The sequence below is a fragment of the Papio anubis genome, chromosome 1 (genome assembly GCF_008728515.1).
Source record: "Papio anubis isolate 15944 chromosome 1, Panubis1.0, whole genome shotgun sequence".
Taxonomy (NCBI): domain Eukaryota; kingdom Metazoa; phylum Chordata; class Mammalia; order Primates; family Cercopithecidae; genus Papio; species Papio anubis.
The window spans coordinates 18,715,340-18,733,276 of NC_044976.1; the positions used below are offsets into that span (position 1 = coordinate 18,715,340).

General features: G+C 54.0%; 1 protein-coding gene across 1 annotated transcript; it reads right to left on the reverse strand.

Annotated features, from left to right (window-relative positions):
- Positions 1-1,546: 1,546 nt before the first annotated feature.
- On the reverse strand, positions 1,547-5,335 carry CAMK2N1 (calcium/calmodulin dependent protein kinase II inhibitor 1). Its single transcript, XM_031665007.1, has 2 exons — positions 4,344-5,335; positions 1,547-2,882 (listed from the first exon to the last, which is right to left on the reverse strand). Exons 1-2 carry the CDS (start codon positions 4,507-4,509, stop codon positions 2,812-2,814), a joined length of 237 nt encoding a protein of 78 aa, XP_031520867.1. The 5' UTR covers positions 4,510-5,335; the 3' UTR covers positions 1,547-2,811.
- Between the last annotated feature and the right edge of the window lie 12,602 nt (positions 5,336-17,937).

The window sequence follows — 17,937 nt, forward strand, 5'->3', positions numbered from 1 at the left end:
AATGCAGAAGCTGTGCAATCCTTTTGGCCTCTCTGGGGCCTCGATTTTCTTACCTACTGAAGAGAGCAACTCGTGGGTTTCTAGGGGTGCTGGGACGATTGCACGGGAAAACAGGAGAGAAAACACGTTGTAATTACACAGTGCTTTGATCACGTCAGTGGCAATTACTCCTGGGTGCGGACACAAACCGTGCCTTCCGAAAGAATCTTTTCACATGGCTTCTGCCCCTCGGCAGATTGATGCCTTGTCCCCCTCAGTCTATCAGAGGGAAAGCACAGGGGATGGCTGAGCTCCATGGTGCCCATCAGCTCCGAGGTGCTGGGAGTCCCCGGGTGAGCAGGGAGGAGAACAGGTTCTGGAGGAGGGTCAGGCACCTGGGAAAATCAATCTGGCATTTGCACTCCTGCTGGCCCCACCAGCCCCAGCTTGCTCACCACTCCCAATAATAACTGCTTGCATGGAGAGCTCTCTGCTGGGACCTCCTGAGCCCTTGGGCCTCCACTGCCTGGGAAGGAGGTTGAGACATCACCCCCTCTGGGCCCTCTGGAGCCCCTCTTCCTCCTGCCCACCCCCCTTCCCTCGCCTCTTACCTGATGTCTGAGTCACACTTAGGCTCCCGTCACGTCACCGTGAGCTGTGTTGTGACGCCTGGCTGACAGCTTTCCCACAAACACATTAAAACCTCCCAGCACTTCTGGGTGTGTGATAGCCCAGGAGAAAAAAACCTCTCCCAGTTTTCTTCAGCCAAAATCCTTCTCCCAAACCCTCCTCCCCTGGGACCCTGCTCCCCCACCTTTGACTGCCCCAAGCCTAACAAGGGGCTGAGATTTGTCTACCTATCAAGCCTTCCTAATTAATGATTCGAGGAAGGCTGGTAAGTGCAGGTGTCTGAGATCTCTCAGGCCGTGCACCCCCAGGAGCAGCGCATCCCTCGACCTGCGAGCCCCGGAAGGTGAAGATGCAGAGAACGCAACTCCTCTTCAGCCCTGCCTCTGAAGACAGGGGGCCCTTGGCGAAGTATGAAATGTGCATAGAGTGGCCTGATACTGAGTGTTCCCACGTGCTGGCATTGTGTTCATCCTCCTAATAACCCTGTGAGGCCGGGGCCGAGTTATCCTCACTTTACAGATTAGGAAATGGAGGCTTAAAGAAGGTCAGGCTCAAGTCCAAAGACCTAGGAAGTCAGGGAGCTGGGACTTGCATCCAACTCTGCCAGCCTGCAAAGTCGCTCTTAACAAGATTGGCTGCTTCCCTGCACAGTATCCCTTTCTCCCCTCACCCCACCAGAGATGGCAGAAACCTCAGGGATGCAGTGAGAGCTCAAACTGCAAATCCAAAATGGAATAAATTCACCTTAGGGGGATAGCCTTGCCAGTCCAGCCCATCTTTCCTCTCATCTGAGCCCACCCATAGGGGCCCCCAACATTGCCATTTTGCCTCGCAGACCAAAGCCACCATCCCTCCTTCCTGTCTGCAGCCAGCCCACAAACAGCAAGTCATGTCCCCCCCACCTCACCCCCTAGCCAAAACAGAGGAAAGAGAGGAGTGAGACACAGGAACAATTCTTTTATTGTACATTGGAGAAATAGCCCTGTGTGCTGGTTCAAGGTGCAACATACAGAATATTGAATTAAGAAAAGAGGGAACGGGGAAGGGAAGGGAAACCTCTTGAGGTCCAAAGTTGCAAACAAAAAATGGTAAAAGATTTCCTCACGCAAGAGGCATTTTTGCAAATACCATGCAAAACAGGCAGCTGGTGTGCCTTAAGAGAATCCCTATAAATAACAGAAAAGACACTCCAAGCATTCCTGTACGTGGACTCAGAGCACAGAGAAAAGAAACTAAAATGCCTTTTGGCATTTCAAGATATTTGGCACTCTTGTGATTACATTTTTTTACAGTCCATTAAAGAGAATAAACTGACATAATATTAGAGAAATAAACAGGCTGCTCACACAACAGACTGCAAGGGGAGGTTAGAAAAAGCTCAAGCATTTTTTTCTTTGTTTTTCTTGTGTGCGTGTGTGTGTGTGTGTGTGTGTGTGTGTGTGTTTCTGACATAAAAAATGTGTCCATTTGCATTAACTTGGGCAAATAGCTTGCAGCAACAAAAAAACACAAGCTTTACAACTCATTTTAAAATAAAACAAGGATCTTTTCTATGTATCATTCCTTAGAAAAGTTCTCTTCTTGTTTTAAACACATTCCTGATAACTTCTAAAGATGACCAAAATAAAACAGAATATCTACAGAGATCATATTCTGAATTTTTTGTACATCCAAGGATAACAACATAAAAAAAATAAAACTGGACAGCATTTCACATCCAAGTGCACAGAACCATTTTTGCAAGATTAAATAATGTAAACATTGGGAACAGCCAAATCAGCGAAGAATGCCAACACCTCAAAATACCTGGTGTTGCCGCTTCATTAAGTGGTTCAAAATCCAGATCTATAATTGCGCAATATTCACCGTATATAAAAAGAAATGGATATTAATTTTGACAAATAGCTGCAACTGAGACTTCTTTTTATTTCTTTATATGTGTGTATATAGTGATTTTTTATTATTTTTAAAATTTTATTTATTTATTTATTTTTATTTTTGCAGAGAAACCCAGAGCCTTCTCCTCCTCCTCCTTCTCACGCCTCATCTGTCTCCCGGCCTGATACCAGATACAGGTTGTTGATTTCATCGTGGGTAGCAAGCTAGTAATAAATTTCAAAGTGCTTTCTGTTTTCATGCTTTTTGCCAATAACTGTTATCGCCGTTCTTATTCTCTCCCTTAACTCATTGTCTTTGGGGGAGTTAGACACCAGGAGGTGCCTTGTCGGTCATATTTTTCAGCACGTCATCAATCCTATCATCTTCAATAACAACTGCAAAAAAAGGGGGGAAAAGAGAGGTGAGCGCACTTGGGCCTAGCCAGAGGTCTCTGACATTTCCCGTTTTGCCCAGAGTGGGAGGTCGGGAGAGGAGAGGGGGAGGGAGCAGGGCTCACTGCGCGGTGAAACAGCTCCATCCTCCTCCGCCCCTGCCAGGGGTCTCTTCCCTGCTTTCCTCTGAACCACCCCAACATCCCCTATCCTCCAGCCTGCGTCCCAGCTCCATTCTGAGAAAAGGAAACAGAGGGCGCCAATCCAGCCGCTCCTGCTGCAGCCGGGGCGCGCACTGGCCGAGTTCTCCCCGCACCAGGTGCACTAATTTAGACAGAAATGTCTGGAGCTGTGATAGGAGAGGGAGCCAAAGTCTTTGGGTCTCGGGACCCCCGGGGAGTCCCGAGCGCAGCTCCGCTGGGCAAGGCTAGGTGTGGAGATGCGCGGAGCCAGGAGGGGACGCCAAAGCCAGTTCCCACGACGCGCAGCGGGTGGGAGTTAGGGCCTGGCCTGGGCGGGCGCCCCCTCCTGCGCGCCCTCTCCAAATCGCCGGCCGACAGACTCTGCCGCCCGCGCTCCCCGCTGCGGCAGGGACACTCGCGGTAACTTCCGCCTCTCTCACCGTCTCGACCTAGCCTCGTCTTTCTCAGTCCCTCCATCAGTCCCTCGGCGCGACGGCCGCCGATCGAGGTCTCTGGGTCTCCCTGTCTAAGGCGTCGGTCGCCTTTATTGTTTCGGCGGCTTCTGCGTTCTCCCCATACGCGCGTCCTCGGCTCTGTCTCTCCCGCTTCAGCTCCCCTCTCGGGAGCTTTGTCTCGGTTTCTGCCACCCTCGGTCTCCCGCGTACCCCCTCCCCTCCATCCCTGCGTCTCAGTCTCTCTTGGCAGACGTCGGTCCCCCTCATTGTCCCCGCGCCTCTGGAGCTCCTCTCGGAGCCTCTCTGCCTCTCCGCCTCTCTGGGGCTTTTCCAGCTCTCGCGCGGATCGCCCAGGCCTGGCAAACCCCCACCCAGGCCAAGTAACAATGAAAACCCCGTGAGACCCGAAAGCCCTAGCCTTCCCTGCAGGAATGGGATCCTCCCCACGCAGGTCCCCACGCCGTCCCCTGGGGGACCCTGGGACCCCCTCCCCCCAGGATTGCGGAGCGAGCGCAGCTGCGACTACACTGCGCAAAAGGCGGGGGTGGGGGGCGCAAATCAAAAAGCAAACTTTGCCGCGGGTGGGGACCCCCAGCTGCAGCTAGAAGCCGCCACGCCCCCGGGGTGACCCAGCCGGGGATCGGGCTTAGGAGGACGCGTTCCTGGGACCCGCTTCAGCCGGACCCGCAGTGCGGGATCCCCCAATTCTGCAGGAGGGGATTCCGTCGGGTCTGAACCGGTTCCAGCGGGTGGGAGACCTCCGCAACCCTTGTTCAGGCCGCCGCGCGGGAAAAAGGGGATGTCAGGGAAGGGGGCCGAGAACTCACCCCGCTTGCTCCGGCCGATCTGGCCCAGCTTAGGCGGCCGCTTGTTCTGCCCGGCGCCGAAGAAGTTGTTGGTGTCCTGCAGGCGGCAGGAGAAGATCTGGCCCACGTCGCCGCCGTCGCCGTAGGGGCTCAGCTTCTCGTCGCCGTAGGGCAGCACCTCCGACATGGTCGCGTCCGGGGGCTCCGCCGCGGCGCCTCCTCCGCCCGCGTCCCCGCCCGCGGCGGACAGGGTCAGCGGCGCTGGGGCCGGGGGCGGCCGGCCGGGGACGGCCCGCGGGCTGCTGCGGCGGTGGCGCCGGCGAGAGGCCGGGGGACGCCGCTAGGGCAAGAGCGCGGCACCCGCGCGAGCGGCCCGGAGAGCGCCCGCGGCTGCGCTGCGCTGCGCTCCGGCTCCGCGCGCGAGTGGCTGCTGCTCCGCCAGAGGCGAGCAGGACTCACATCCTCGGCGCGCTGGGGCTCTGGGCGGGGGCCGGGCCGGGCGGGGCCGCGAGCCGGGAGGGAGGAGGCGTCCCTGCGAGCCCAGAGGGTGCGGGACCCAGAAGGGCGCACCCCGGGAGCCGGGCGGGCCGGTCCTGCGGCGAGTGCGGGCGGCGCCGGTTCGGGGAGGCAGACTGGGAGCTGCGAGCCGCGGGGCTGCGAGGGGCGGAGGGGGAGGGGAGGGAGAGAGGAGGGAGGGCACCGGGGGAGGAAACCCAGAGGGAGGGTGGGGGAGAGAAACCGAGAGGGAGACGGGGAGAAAAACAGGGACTGAAAGACAGGGAGGCAGGGGAAACGGTGGAAGGAGACAGAGGAGAGGGGGAGAGGAAGGAGAGGAGGAGAAAGAAGAAAAGGTGGTGGGGGACGAGCTAGAACGGAGAGACAGGGGAAAGATGAGAGGAGGAGGGAAAGGATCGGGAGGGAGAGGAAGAGGGTCGGAGAGGGAAGGAAGGGAGAAAGACAGAGGGGGGAGAGGGAGGCAGGGATAGAGGAGGCAGCGAGCTGCGAGGAGAAATGCCGGCCGCGGCGCCGAGGCGAGGCGCGGGGAGGAGGGCGGGAGGAGGCGGGGAGGAGGGGACCCGCGGGCCTCGGGGAGAGATCCCTGCGAGCGGAGCGACGTCACGGGGCCGCGCCGGCCGGCCCGGGCCGCCGCTAGCTTCCTGCCCCCGCCCCCAGCCCCCGCCGTCCCGCTCGCGGGTGTTTACGGGGCCCGGAGCTGGTGCGCGCCCGCCCCGCAGCCGGCTCTGCATCCTGAGGGGACCTCGGGGGGAGTGGGGGTTGCGGGAGCCGGAAGGGGAGCGGGCCGACGACGCATACGCGGGGAAGGGCGGAAGCATGCTGACCTCCCTGGGGGCAGATGCTGCGGGGCAAAGATCGGAGGGCTCCAGGGCGACCCACGAACACAGCCTCCCCCGCCAGCTGCAAACCAGGGAGCCCCTCCTCCCCACCGCACTTGCTCCCCAATTCAGACCCCGAGGGCCCAGCCACTGGGGCCTCACACTCTCCTCCCGCCCTGGCTCAGTCCGACCTGGAAGGCCTCACTCCCCACCGCCCCCGCCCAACGGCGCTGGACTCCGGCTCCTGCGGGGCCTCCAGGAGGAGGAGGGGGAGAGAGAAGGGGCAGCCCCGCCTCCCGCAGGAGAAGGGAGCGCCTCATTACGCCGGGCTCGCCCGGGATGCCTGGCTCCCGGCGTCCTCTGCCTCCGCTGGGGACGTCCCGGGCCTGCCGCCCTCTGCCCTCGGGGGCCTCCCTTCCAGCAACAGCCGTGCGCCCTGTGGAGAGACTACGGCCTCTGAGATGAGAAGCGGGCTTCTCGATGCCGGGAGGGAGACTGGGGCAGCCCCAGAGGCCTGGGAGGCGCATCTGCGAAGCAGATGGTAACTCCGAGGGGACAAGGTGCATGAGGAGCGCTCATTATCTTCGCCGGAGCCAACAGCACCTGCCCTCCGCTGGAGACCGTCTTTACTTAGCAGAGCCGCCTGACCACGGGGAGGGGCAATGACCCCAAGGTCATGCCAGCTGCTGGAGGCAGGGCTGGGAAACACATCCAGGTGGCCCAGGTGTGTCTCACCTGGCTCATCCTGCTGCCCTGCAAGGGGTCCCATCAACAGTGAAAGGAGCTCTCCCCTCCCATCTAGAACTCCGGCGGGTGGGAGCTGGAGGCAGAAGGGGGAGGTTTTTTCCTGGTATAACATCTGGTGGAGGGGGGAGTCAGTCCAGCCCCCTCTCCAAACTGTGTAAAAGGATTGGCTGGCCTCGGGAAGCCAGATCCCATGCGGGGAGGAGGAAGGGAGCAGAGAAAACGGAGACTGAAGCTATGTGGCAGGTGGAATAAAGATGTCCCTTGGATTTAGGTCTGGGTTTGAATCCCAGCCCCGTGGTTTGCTGACCGTGCGACCCTGAGCGGGTCATCTCTCTTCTCTGAGCTTCCATGGTCTCAGCTGTCCAATGGGTAAATGGTTAGCTACTACCTGTGTACCCTGACGGACAGTTATGAAAACAAAAATAAAATCAGGCTCTGATGCCTGGCTGAGAGTGGATGTGCAATAGACTTTTGAGAGATGACTTAATGAGTGAGAAAGAACGGTAGCACTTCATTCACGCCATTTCAGGACCACAGGAGCTGGGAGAATCCTTAGAGATGAGCGGGGCCTAGCCCTCATTTCCATATGGAGAAACGGAAGCCCAGAGGGCCAGGGGCTAACCCCAAATCCCACAGCTTGTCTACGACAGAAGCCTCAGGTCCCCAGACTGACCTTGTTCCTCTCCACAAGCCACCTGGCTCATTCATTAGGGCTTTCCCGAGTGCCTGCTTTGAGGTTAGCGCCAAGGCGAAGTGTTAAGAGAGAAAACAAGAGCATAACAAGCAGGATGATAAAGTTCCAAGAAGCGCTGACATTTGTCTCCTGCTTTCTTATTTTCCCCCAAAGCATTTTCACATCTATTATTGACCTTGCTTCTCAAAATAAATACCTTTTGAGGTAGAAAGAGGAGACGTTGCATCCCTGTTTAACTGACGTAGCAGAAAGAGGATAAGTGACTTGCCCAAGGTCACAGCCTAGCGATAGAGCCAGGAGAAGCCACTGTGGCCAGCCCTGATTCCGTAGGGGACTCCCTGCAGTGCAGGGCTGGGACCACCCCATTCATCTCACATCCACCTGGCTCCTTCCTTGCTGCTGAGAAGCACAAAGCAATTTACACGCGGAGCACCTAGGACAGTCCCACTGCACAGAAGCAGAACGACTTAGTGAGGGCTGACGAATCCCTGTGCGCACAGCAAGTGAGAGCAAGAAGAGAAGTCCCTTTTCCACCCCATCTGTTTTTATGTTTACCTTGCCTTGTTCCAAATAAGGTTAAAGGTGACAGCATCCCACTTTCCCAACTCAGTACCCACCCCCTTCAGGAAGCACACGCGCCTCCCAGCACATGGCACTTGACAGCTTGAAAAGCATCTCCATGACTATTCGCTCATTAATTGCCCAGCTTCGGAAGCCAAGAGGCTGGCTCTGAACCAGAGGCCCAGAGCTGTGTTGAAGAGGCCAGACCCAGGTGACGGAACCTAATGAGGCAGGAATGAAGGCTTCTCTCCCCACATCCCCACAAGGAAGCTTGACAGTACATGGTCTGGGGCAGTAGTCTAGGATGAAGAGCCCACTGAGGCAGTCAAGTTCAAAGCCCTGGTTGGGCGCGGTGGCTCACGCCTATAATCCCTCCTACTTTGGGAGGCTGAGGCAGTCGGATTGCTTGAGTCTAGGAGTTCAAGACCAGCCTGGGCAACATAGCAAGACCCTCATCTCTACAAAAAATTTAAAAATGAATGGACATGGTGGGGCACGCTTGTGGTCCCACCTACTTGGAAGGCTGATCGGGGAGGATTGTTTGAGCCAGGGATGTTGAGGCTGCAGTGAGCCATGATTGCACCACTGCATCCCAGCATGGGCAACACAGTGAGACGCCATCTCAAAAAAAAAAAAAAGTTCAAAGCCCTGCTCTGTCATTTCCTAGGTCTGTAATCCTTTCACTCTCGTGCCTAAGTTTTTTCATCTGTCAAATGGGCATAAAAATCATTATTACTTGGTGGTTACTGGGGGAAAGAGAGCATACACACACCACGCCTAGCACAGAGTCCGTCCTCAATAAAGGTGGTTGTTATTATTTGCTATGGGCTCTCTTTGTGGCTTTGAAAAAGCTGCCTCTGACTCTACATCACCCAATGGGAAACCTGGAGAAGATCACATCTTTTCAGTGGCAAAACCAGTTTTCCCAAATCCAAAGTAGATAAAACCTGATTGAAGCAAAGGGGGGGTGGGGTGTCCCAGGGCCTTACTCCAACCTCCCCCTGAAATTTCATCTGAAACTCCTTCACCAAATCCCGGGACTCTAGAAATAAGAACCACAGGACCAGGCCATTTCCATGGGGCCTTTCAGCACAGACATTCCAGGATTGAAAATACGTATTTGATAGTCCAGACTGGGCACCAAGCCCCACACTCAAGCAGATAGGATAAGAAAGGGGAAGGTCAGCCCCAGCAGCACCCAGCACAGAAGAGAGGCTCAGCACACATCAGTTTCCCCTTGATCTAATCTTCTCCCTCCAATCCAGACAGGGAAACTGAAGCACAGGCAGCGACATCAGACAGTGATGACAAGACGTAGGGAAGAACATGGCTGTGGTACAGCCCAGTCCAGGCCTCTGTGCCTGCCTTCTGGGGTCCGTTCCTTCACCTGGGCATTGGATGGCAGGCCAAGCCCAGGCTCCTGTGGAGAAGGGGTGCTGGGAATGCTGAGGTTTGCCAGGGTCAGCTCAGACCCTAGACAGTCAGGAAGAGAGGCCAGGGGACGATGCCCTGTCAATAGCCAGCTGGTCACCTCGGGAGAGGTTAAGTGACCACCCAGCAGGGAATCACCACTCTGAGCCAGAGTTGGATAAAAACCCAAGTCCCCACTAACCCTCTCAGCTCAGTGACTGGAACCTGGGTTGCAGCAACTTCCCTTCCCTACCCTCCTTGAAAGGCAGGGCCTCTGCCCCCATCCCCGCCTCGTGACCACACACACACGCACACATGCACGGTGAGAGACAAGCACACGGACTGACTGGAGGTGGCTTAGATCCAGAATCAAGGAATGTTAAGAGAAGAATTCATTCACTCAGCAAACACTTGTTGAGGACTTCTGTGGCAGACACAACCCTGTCCCCAGTACAACTCAAAGGGTGTTAACTTATTTGTCTGTCTAATCACTAAGACCCCTTCTCCAAATAATATCTTACAAGGAAATTCAGTAGATGAAACTTAGACAAAGGGTAAGCTGATGGGGTCACAGGGGTCGGAACTCCACCTTCTGGGCCCTCCATCCCCCAGCTGGTCTCCAACAGTCTCCAAAGAGCACCCAAAGCCCTGCCAGGCTCGGTGTGAAACCACCCCTAGAGCTCATCTAGTCTAACTCCTCACATGACAGCTGGGGAAACTGAGGCCCAGCCAGGGAACGGTAAAACACAGGTTTCCCCACTACATTTCACATTCCTGCCACCCTGACACGACATGTGTCACACTTGGAGTCAAAAAGGGAGGGAAATTCCAGCAATGAGCGATCAGTCACAAAATAAAAGCTCATTTTTTCTGACAATGAAGTTTGGGGTGTTTCTTTAAAATAAAATACAAAGATCACAGGGTCATTGTTTAAAGTTTTTATTGCACCAACAACCCACAGAATGAGAGTCTCATGGGCTCTTCAGGAAATTGTAAAAAACCACGAGGAGAGCTTGGAGGGGTTTAGGAGCCAAGTCTCACCAGGGCATGGGAGGAGGTAGGCCACCCAGGTGCCTGATCCTGCCCCCTGCCTGTCCGCCCCCCCACCCCCATCCCCATCATTCCATGTCAGCAGTGCGTGAGGACTGGGTGAGGACCAAGGGCGTGGGGCCGGGCAGGGGACTCTGGGCTTGGAGCTCTGAGGGAGAAATTCTGTCTGAAACTCCCAGCCCAGACCAAGCTGGTGGGAGGTGCTGGGGCTCCAGGCGCCCTGGAAAACTCTCGCTGCCTCTCAAGCCAGGACAGGGAGGACAGAACAGCAGACAGACCTGGCACAATCAGACTTTTACAACCACAGGAGTATATCCTCAAGACCCTGGGGTGCAGGCAAGGGCAGGTACGACTTTAGCCCCAATGGACAGATGGTGAAACTGAGGCTCAGGAGGTTTGGAAACATGGCCTGGCTCCAAAGTCCAGGCTCTGAAAACGTCAGATGGCCTACCAGGTTTCTCCTGCCCAGGGATCCCAAGAGGCTAGAAGTCCCCCTAACTAAGCAGCCCCTGACTTCAGCAGAGCAATGAACTGAGCCAAACTGTGGCTACTAAAGGGGGCTAAGGAGGAGCTGACCCCACCCCAGTTCAGAAGGGGCAGCCACTGCCCTCTGATCCCAAATTCAATACCCACTCCCAGTCATTACTGAGAGCTTGCCATAGAAGGTGGCTTGTGACTGTCACATCTATACCACGAAGGAGGGCTTCGAGGCCAGAAAAGTTCACAGATTAGTCCAAAACCACACAACCAATGGAAGGCAGCAGGTTGGACGCCAGAGGCCAGGCTCGCCACTGTCGGGTGGCACTGCCTCCCTGAGCAGGCCTGGAGCCAGGAAAGCCGGGCAAACCTCTTCCAGTCCCTACACCTCAGCCTAGCCACAGAAACAGAGTGGGCGTAGATTAGAGTCCAAAGCTCTCACAGGCTGAGGACCCCTTTGGGAATCTGATGAAAGACACAATTCTCTTTCCCAGAGGCAGAACATTGTGTAAACAATTTCCAGGGGATTTGCTGAACCTCAAAGACCCCTCCATGAAAAAGTCAGGGCTGGATCCTCAAGTGGCATTACAGGATCCCCCACCCGTGTTCTGTGATGACAGAAGAGCTTTTAACTCCTTCAGCTAAGAGGAGCCAGGACTGACTGAGGAGGTCCCCAGATCTGGGTCAGACTTGTGACGGCTCCATTCTGATCAGAGGGATGCGGCCCCTCACTGCTGAGCCCAGGATCCCACCGAGAAGCCTGGCTGTGCAGGTCTCTGGACCCTCAGTTCCCAAGCATTGCATTCAGGCACTTTCGAACTTGATGGACATGAGGTATTGAATGTCCATGATAGCCCTGTAAAGTGGGCAGGACGCAGCAGGGATACTTTCCCACTGTGTGGTGGGAAAAGTGAGTCCCACATAATGAAGATGAGCTGCTCAACTGCAGACAGAGTCACCAGCACTGAGACCAGGTCTCCCAAGAACCAATGCAGCACCTTGCTCACTGAATCCCAGGAAAAGCCTGTTAAATGAGGGTAGACGCAGAAGCCTGGGTTCCATCCCAGCTCCACCCCCTCCAACCTGTGTGGTCCTGAGGCAGTTACTCCACTCTGAGCCAGAATGCCTCTGTGCCATAAAACGAGGGGGACAAGATCCGCCTTAAAGGGAGATTGTGTGGCTCAAATGAGGCATTAAGGTGAGAGCAAGGGACAGCTCCAGCAGTGAGTCCCACGGCCCAGAGCCTCCTACAGCCTTCAGGGGAGGAGAAAAAGGTCTCTTCTTCCTAGGAAGCGACTTCCCATGTAATAGGGAAAATAGGATACTACAGAGCCACCGATGCGTGGTCACAGAGGCCCTCCCCATCCAGCCCTGTCAGAGCCTGGGCTGGACATGGTAGAGGACAATCTGATCGGGGAGGCAGGTGCTAGGGACAGGTGAAAACGAGACTCGCAGAAAGTGGCAGAAAAAGAATCCAAGAAACTAAAAACAACCTCAGAGAAGCAGACAGGTCCCCACACAGAGGAAGAAACTCTTCCACAGGCTCAGAGGCAGGAGATAAACTGGGCAGACAAGAAGCAGAACTTCCAAGTAAAGTAGAGGACAGAGGAAGAGAGGAAGCAGAAGATGGGGAAGTGAGGAGGCAGAGAGAAGCCGGAAGCACAGGAGAAAGGACGAGGCCGTGAGGAGAGCTGGCCAGGCTGGAGAAGCAGAATTTCTCCACGGAGGAAAATCTTCTGGGGAGAAAAATCAAAATCTGTGCCATACAATTTTTTTTCAAGCATCCTCTCCCAGTGTGAAGTCATTTGCATATTTTAAGAACATGCAATGCATTATGCATATCTCGTTTTTGTTTAAAGAAATTATGGTTAGTATATTTAAAGATGTGAATGCCTGGGAAATTACAGAGGGAGAAATGTGGGATTTTTGGTCCCCCCTGAATTTTCTGGGTTTCTCAAAACTTTCACATCTGCAGCCAGCTCCCTGAAACTGAAGAGACTGCTTCGCCCTATCCAGGCTGTTCCCAGTTGGCCCTGGGATCAGGAGGCCAGCGTCCTCCTCAGATTCTGCTGACTTCCAAGGCCTGTTCCCCACCCCTTGGGGAAGGGAAAATTGCACAGGCCTTTGGAAGCACAACCTCAGTTTGTCCTCCAAGTCCTCCAAGTCCTCCTCGACCATAGAGACATAGCGCCACCTGGAGGGCATTATGGAGACTGCAGCATTAGGAGGGGCTGGGGAAGGAAGGAAATGAGGAAATGAAGATAAGCGATTTGTTGCAAGCACGTGTGGAGCACAGCCCAATAACTAGGAATGCAGGAATCACCTTTAATAGCTAGGGAAGACCGTGAGGGGATGGAAGCCTGCAATTACGGTCATCTGGACATTAGCATTAGTATCACCTCGTTTGTACCCCCCCAGGCCTAGGGAGCATTCAGGTTACAGACGCAAGGTGCCTGGCCCACTAAGTGCTTAATAAATGTTTGTTGAGTTCAGCTGTGTCCCCCCAGAGTCACGGCCCAATGGCAGCAGCAGCAGCATGTGGTCACAAAATGTGGATGTGAGGTCCCTAATGAGGAGCAATGGCTCCAGCAGGGACTAAGGGTTAAGAGCGGGAGATGAGGGTACTCACCCAGACCGGCTCAGCGCCCTCTGCCCCACACCAGTGGCACTGGCTCAGCCTCACGTGCTCCAGTCTCAGGGAAGGGAAATGCCAAGTCCCTTGCTGGCATCTGGAAAACAATAAGGCAGCTGCAGGGGAAGTGACTAATGAGCACTTCAGGGAGCAATTCAGGACAGCACACATGGAAACTGATCTCATTCAAAATTGATCAGTTAACACTATCTAATTAGACAGAAAATGTGCTGAGCACCCGGCTTTCTGGGAGCACGGTCTGGAGGCTGTGGCACCCAGCTAGCCTGTAGAGGAACCACATCTCATCTCTCAGACCAGCCCCAGGACTGCCCTCCCTAGTCCCTCACCCATGCTGCATCTCATAGACAAGCAAAATAGAGCTGAACAGAGGAGACCTTCTAATCCAGCTTGCTCCTTTCATAGACAGGACTAAGGCCCAGAGAGGTTAAATCACTTGATCAAGATCACACAGCAATGGAGCAGAACCAGAGAGAAAGCCAGACTTTGGACTCCCAGTCAAGACCATTTATCTCCATCCAGTGACACTGCCCTGACTTTCCTGGGTGGAGTCCTCAAAGCTCTGGACAGGTCACTGGACATAGCATTCTTCCTGTACAATTCATCCATCCTGGCTCCCAGGTCCTAAAAGGGGGGCTGTCCTCACTCCTTACAATCACCACTTTCATCTATGGTCCAAAACCCAGCTCCTCTAGGCAGTCTTCCAGGATTGTTTCGCCCACACCTACTATTTCATTCATGGGTTGACTCATTCATTCCATGTACACTCTGTAGTTAAGAACTTGGGCTCTGGAGTCAGACTGCCTGGGTTTAAGTCCCATCCCTCTTGTGCACTTGGGCAAGACACTTGACCTCTCTGGGCCTGTTTCCTTTTGTTTAAGAATAATACAAACACATTCGTCCATACCTCTCAAGTGAGGACTGGAAGGGTTCATTTTGTACTGCACTTCTCAGGGTACCTAGCAAATAGTGAGCCCTGATGTGAGTTCTAATTAGTCTGCACTGACAACCCAGAATTTGTGGAAAAGGAAAAGAAATGAGACAGTCCCAGCCGTATTGTCCATGTCTAGGGCGAACAGCAGGAATCAAGATTTGAGACTCTTATTATGGAATCTCAGAGGAGGGATACCTAACCCAGCCTAGGTGGGGAGGGACAGGGAAGATTTTCCCTGGAGGACACACCTAAAGCTGAGTGTTAAAGGGTGAATCCGTGTTAGCAAGGTGAAGAAAGGACCAGCATTCCAGAGACAGGAACTCATGTGAGCAAAGACAGACAACGGCATGGTATGGGGTTCTGTTTTTGTTTTTCGTTGTTTTTTGGAGTTGGGGTCTCACTCTGTTGCCCAGGCTGGAGTGCTGTGGCGTGATCACAGCTCACTGCAGCCTCAATCTCCTGGGCTCAAGCCATCCTCCCACCTCAGTCTCCTGAGTGGCTGGGACTACAGGTGTGCACCACCATGGTCAGCTTTTTTAGTTTTTATTTTTTGTAGAGAAAGTGTCCTGCTATGTTGTCCAGGCTCATCTCAAATTCTAATTCCTGGCCTCAAGTGATCCTCCTGCCTTGGCCTCCCAAAGTGCTGGGATTACAGGTGTGAGCCACTGCCTGGCCAGCATGGCATGTTTAAGGAAACTCAACAGTTCAGTGTTGTTGGAGTCACAAGGAGGAGACTGAAAGGGACGCGGACAACCGTGGGGAGGTGGCCAGGGACGGGGTCATGCAGGGCTTCTCAGGCCGTGGAAGAGCCAGGACACGATGTTGCAGGTGGCAGAGAACCTGGAGGTGAACTTGAAGCAGAGGCAGGACGTGGCGAGGTTGGTGGTTTAAACAGATCATCCTCAACTCTGTGCGGTATGTTTTCTCTGCTTCCCTTCAGCAGTGATACCAGCCTTGATTGGTTGATCTCTAATGGTCACAGAATGTGCTCTAACCAGGCCTGTCACAAAGGCTCCTTTCAAGTCCTATATTCTGTGAACCACAAATGTTCCCAACAACTGAGTCACCATACCTGTTGATATGGTTTGGATCTGAGTCGCCATACATGCTGATGTGGTTTCGATCTCATGTCGAACTGTAATCCCCAGTGTCAGAGGTGGGGCCTGGTATGAGGTGATGGGATAATCGGGGCAAAGTTCTCATGAATGGGTTAGCACCACCCCCTCAGTGCTGTTCTCACGATAGTGAGTGATGTGAGAGCTGGTTGTTTAAGAGTATAGCATCTCCCTCCACTTCCTCCTGCTCTGGCCATACGAAGTGCTTCTACCCCTTGCCTTCTGCCACGACTGAAAGCTCCCTGAGGCCTCCCCAGAAGCGGAGGAGCAGCTGCTATGCTTCCTGTACAGCCTGCGGAACCGTGAACCAATTAAAGCTCTTTTCTCTATGAATTACCCAGTCTCAGGTATTTCTTTCTAGCAGTGTGAGAAGGGAGTAATACACCTGTCAAACAGGGTTTACTCCTGTTCAGTTACGATCCTTTGAAACAACTCTGAGCCCTTTGCGGGCAGGAACTGTCTTAATCATCTTGTATTTCCAGGCACAAAATACACATTCAGCAAATGTTTGTTGGGTGAATAAATGCCCATCCATGAGCGGGCCACGGTGAGGCATGCTTGTAATCCCAGCACTTTGAGAGGCTGAGGCGGGCAGATCACAAGGTCAGGAGTTCGAGACCAGCTGACTAACATGGTGAAACCCCGTCTCTACTAAATACAAAAAATTAGCCAGGCACGGTGGTGCATGCCTGTAATCCCAGCTACTTGGGAAGCTGAGGCAGGAGAATTGCTTGAACCCGGGAGGTGGAGGTTGCAGTGAGCTGAGATCATGCCATTGCACTCCACCCTGGGCAACAAGAGTGAAACTCCATGTCAAAAAATAAATGCCCATCCATAATACCAACTTTGAGCATTCCAGAGGCCCTGTGGGACCATCAGCATCCATCCCCCAACTGGAGTTGTCACGGCCTACGATCAGGGCTGCAGAGGGTGTCAGAGAGTGGCTAGTTTGTCACGTTATTGTTTGCTTTTTAATTTTCCCACAGGTTGTTCCTTTTTAGATTTTCCATTAGAATTCTGAATGAATTTGGATTCCAAAGACTGCCTTCCAGCCCCCATCCACTAGATCCGCTGGGGATGTGACTGGTTCTTCCCGAGGTGCTGCTCGGCTTGTAAAATGCTGTGTATTTATGATAACACTCAGTTGTCTCATGGACAACTTCTCTTTTTAGCCTCCTAGGCCTCATGTGATAAAAAGCAAAGATTGCAGGTTTTAGAGTCAGATTGTGGTAGCCTTGAACAAATCACACAACCTGTAAATGCGTGATGTAGCCTCCCCTGCTGGTTTGCTATATTAGAAACAATACCTGTGAAGAGCCTGACATCGCTGGGCTTGTGATTACGTGTGGATGCAGCAAACTGTAACCCCACTGAGCCCCACTAATTGGAGGTAACAATATCCATTGCATAGGGCCACATTAATGCAAATGAAGTGCCTGGCACAGACAGTCAGAACACCAGCAGCAATTATTCAAGATTCCTGCCCAATACTGGCTGCCTGGGAGTAAAGAGACTGAGCACAGGGCTGATGTAGGGGACACTCAAAATTCACCATCATCCCATGGTCAGTGTAGAACTGACTTCCTGCTTCCCCTTCTCCCTGTCATCCTTCCTGCCAGCCTTGGTTCCATACATCCATTTAGGACCCATGCAACTCTCCTGGAGATCAGGCTCCTCAAATAGGTGGGAACGGCCAATGATAGCTGAAGTAGAGTATGGGAGTTTCAGTCCCCAGCAGGCCAGGACCAAGCAGGGCCCTCGCACCCAGGGGGTCCAGGCACAAGCCAGCTTCCCGAGGCAGGGGCTGTGTGCCGGTCCTGGGTCTCCCACAACAGGGAGCTCAGTTGGGAAGCTCAGTGGGGAAGAACACTCGGGATGAAGAACTGGAGTCTGTCCAACATTGAGGTAGGCTGGGGAAAGTAGCCTGCCTGCTCCTTTTTAATGTCTTTGATCACATTTACCCATGAAAGCTATGCCAAGGGCTGAACTCAGACAGCTTACCATGCAAATCTCCCTGGGCCAGTTCATTCACCTTCCATTACAGGCTAAGTGCCAGAAGGACGATGAAAAGGGGACGGAGACTTTCAAGGTGCACAAAGAGGCCATTCCCGTCAGGGGCCTTTCACCCTGCCCCGCCCTCCAGCACCTTGTGTAAAACCAGGGTCTTCGTACTTCACTGGACGGACTCAATATTGGCAAGTGGATTCTTACCCCAACTTTCACCTGCTGCTCTAGTGTGGCCACCAGTTCTCCTCTATGGACTTGGGGAACACGTCTCTTGTGAGTGTTCCTGTTAGCACTGAGGAATTTACTGGCCGCACATTTAGTGAGCAGGAAGATGAGGACTTTAGAAACAGCTTGGGGTTTAAATTCAGACCCGTGACTTGCTATATCTGTGCCCTCAGCCCAGTGAACGTACCCTCTCCAGGCCTACTTCCTCACCCGTACAGCAGAGACACCGGGACTCGGCCTGCAGGGGTTTTGTGAGGATGAACTCACTCTGAAATGAGTGTGAAACAGCACGCAGCACAGGACCTCGTGCACAGCGGTATTGCTAAATGCTCATGTCCTCTCTGCTGTCCCCCAGTGCCCCATCTCCATCCCATTCTCCCAGCAGGTGAAATCTCACTGCCCTGGTTTGTA

What these genes read in the sequence shown, in the direction of transcription:
- CAMK2N1 (XM_031665007.1), bottom strand. Translation starts at nt 4,509, where the DNA reads ATGTCGGAGGTGCTGCCCTACGGCGACGAGAAGCTGAGCCCCTACGGC. An exon ending in GATCGGCCGGAGCAAGCGGG is followed by an intron (nt 2,883 to 4,343) that starts GTGAGTTCTCGG and finishes CTTTTTTTGCAG; the next exon opens with TTGTTATTGAAGATGATAGG.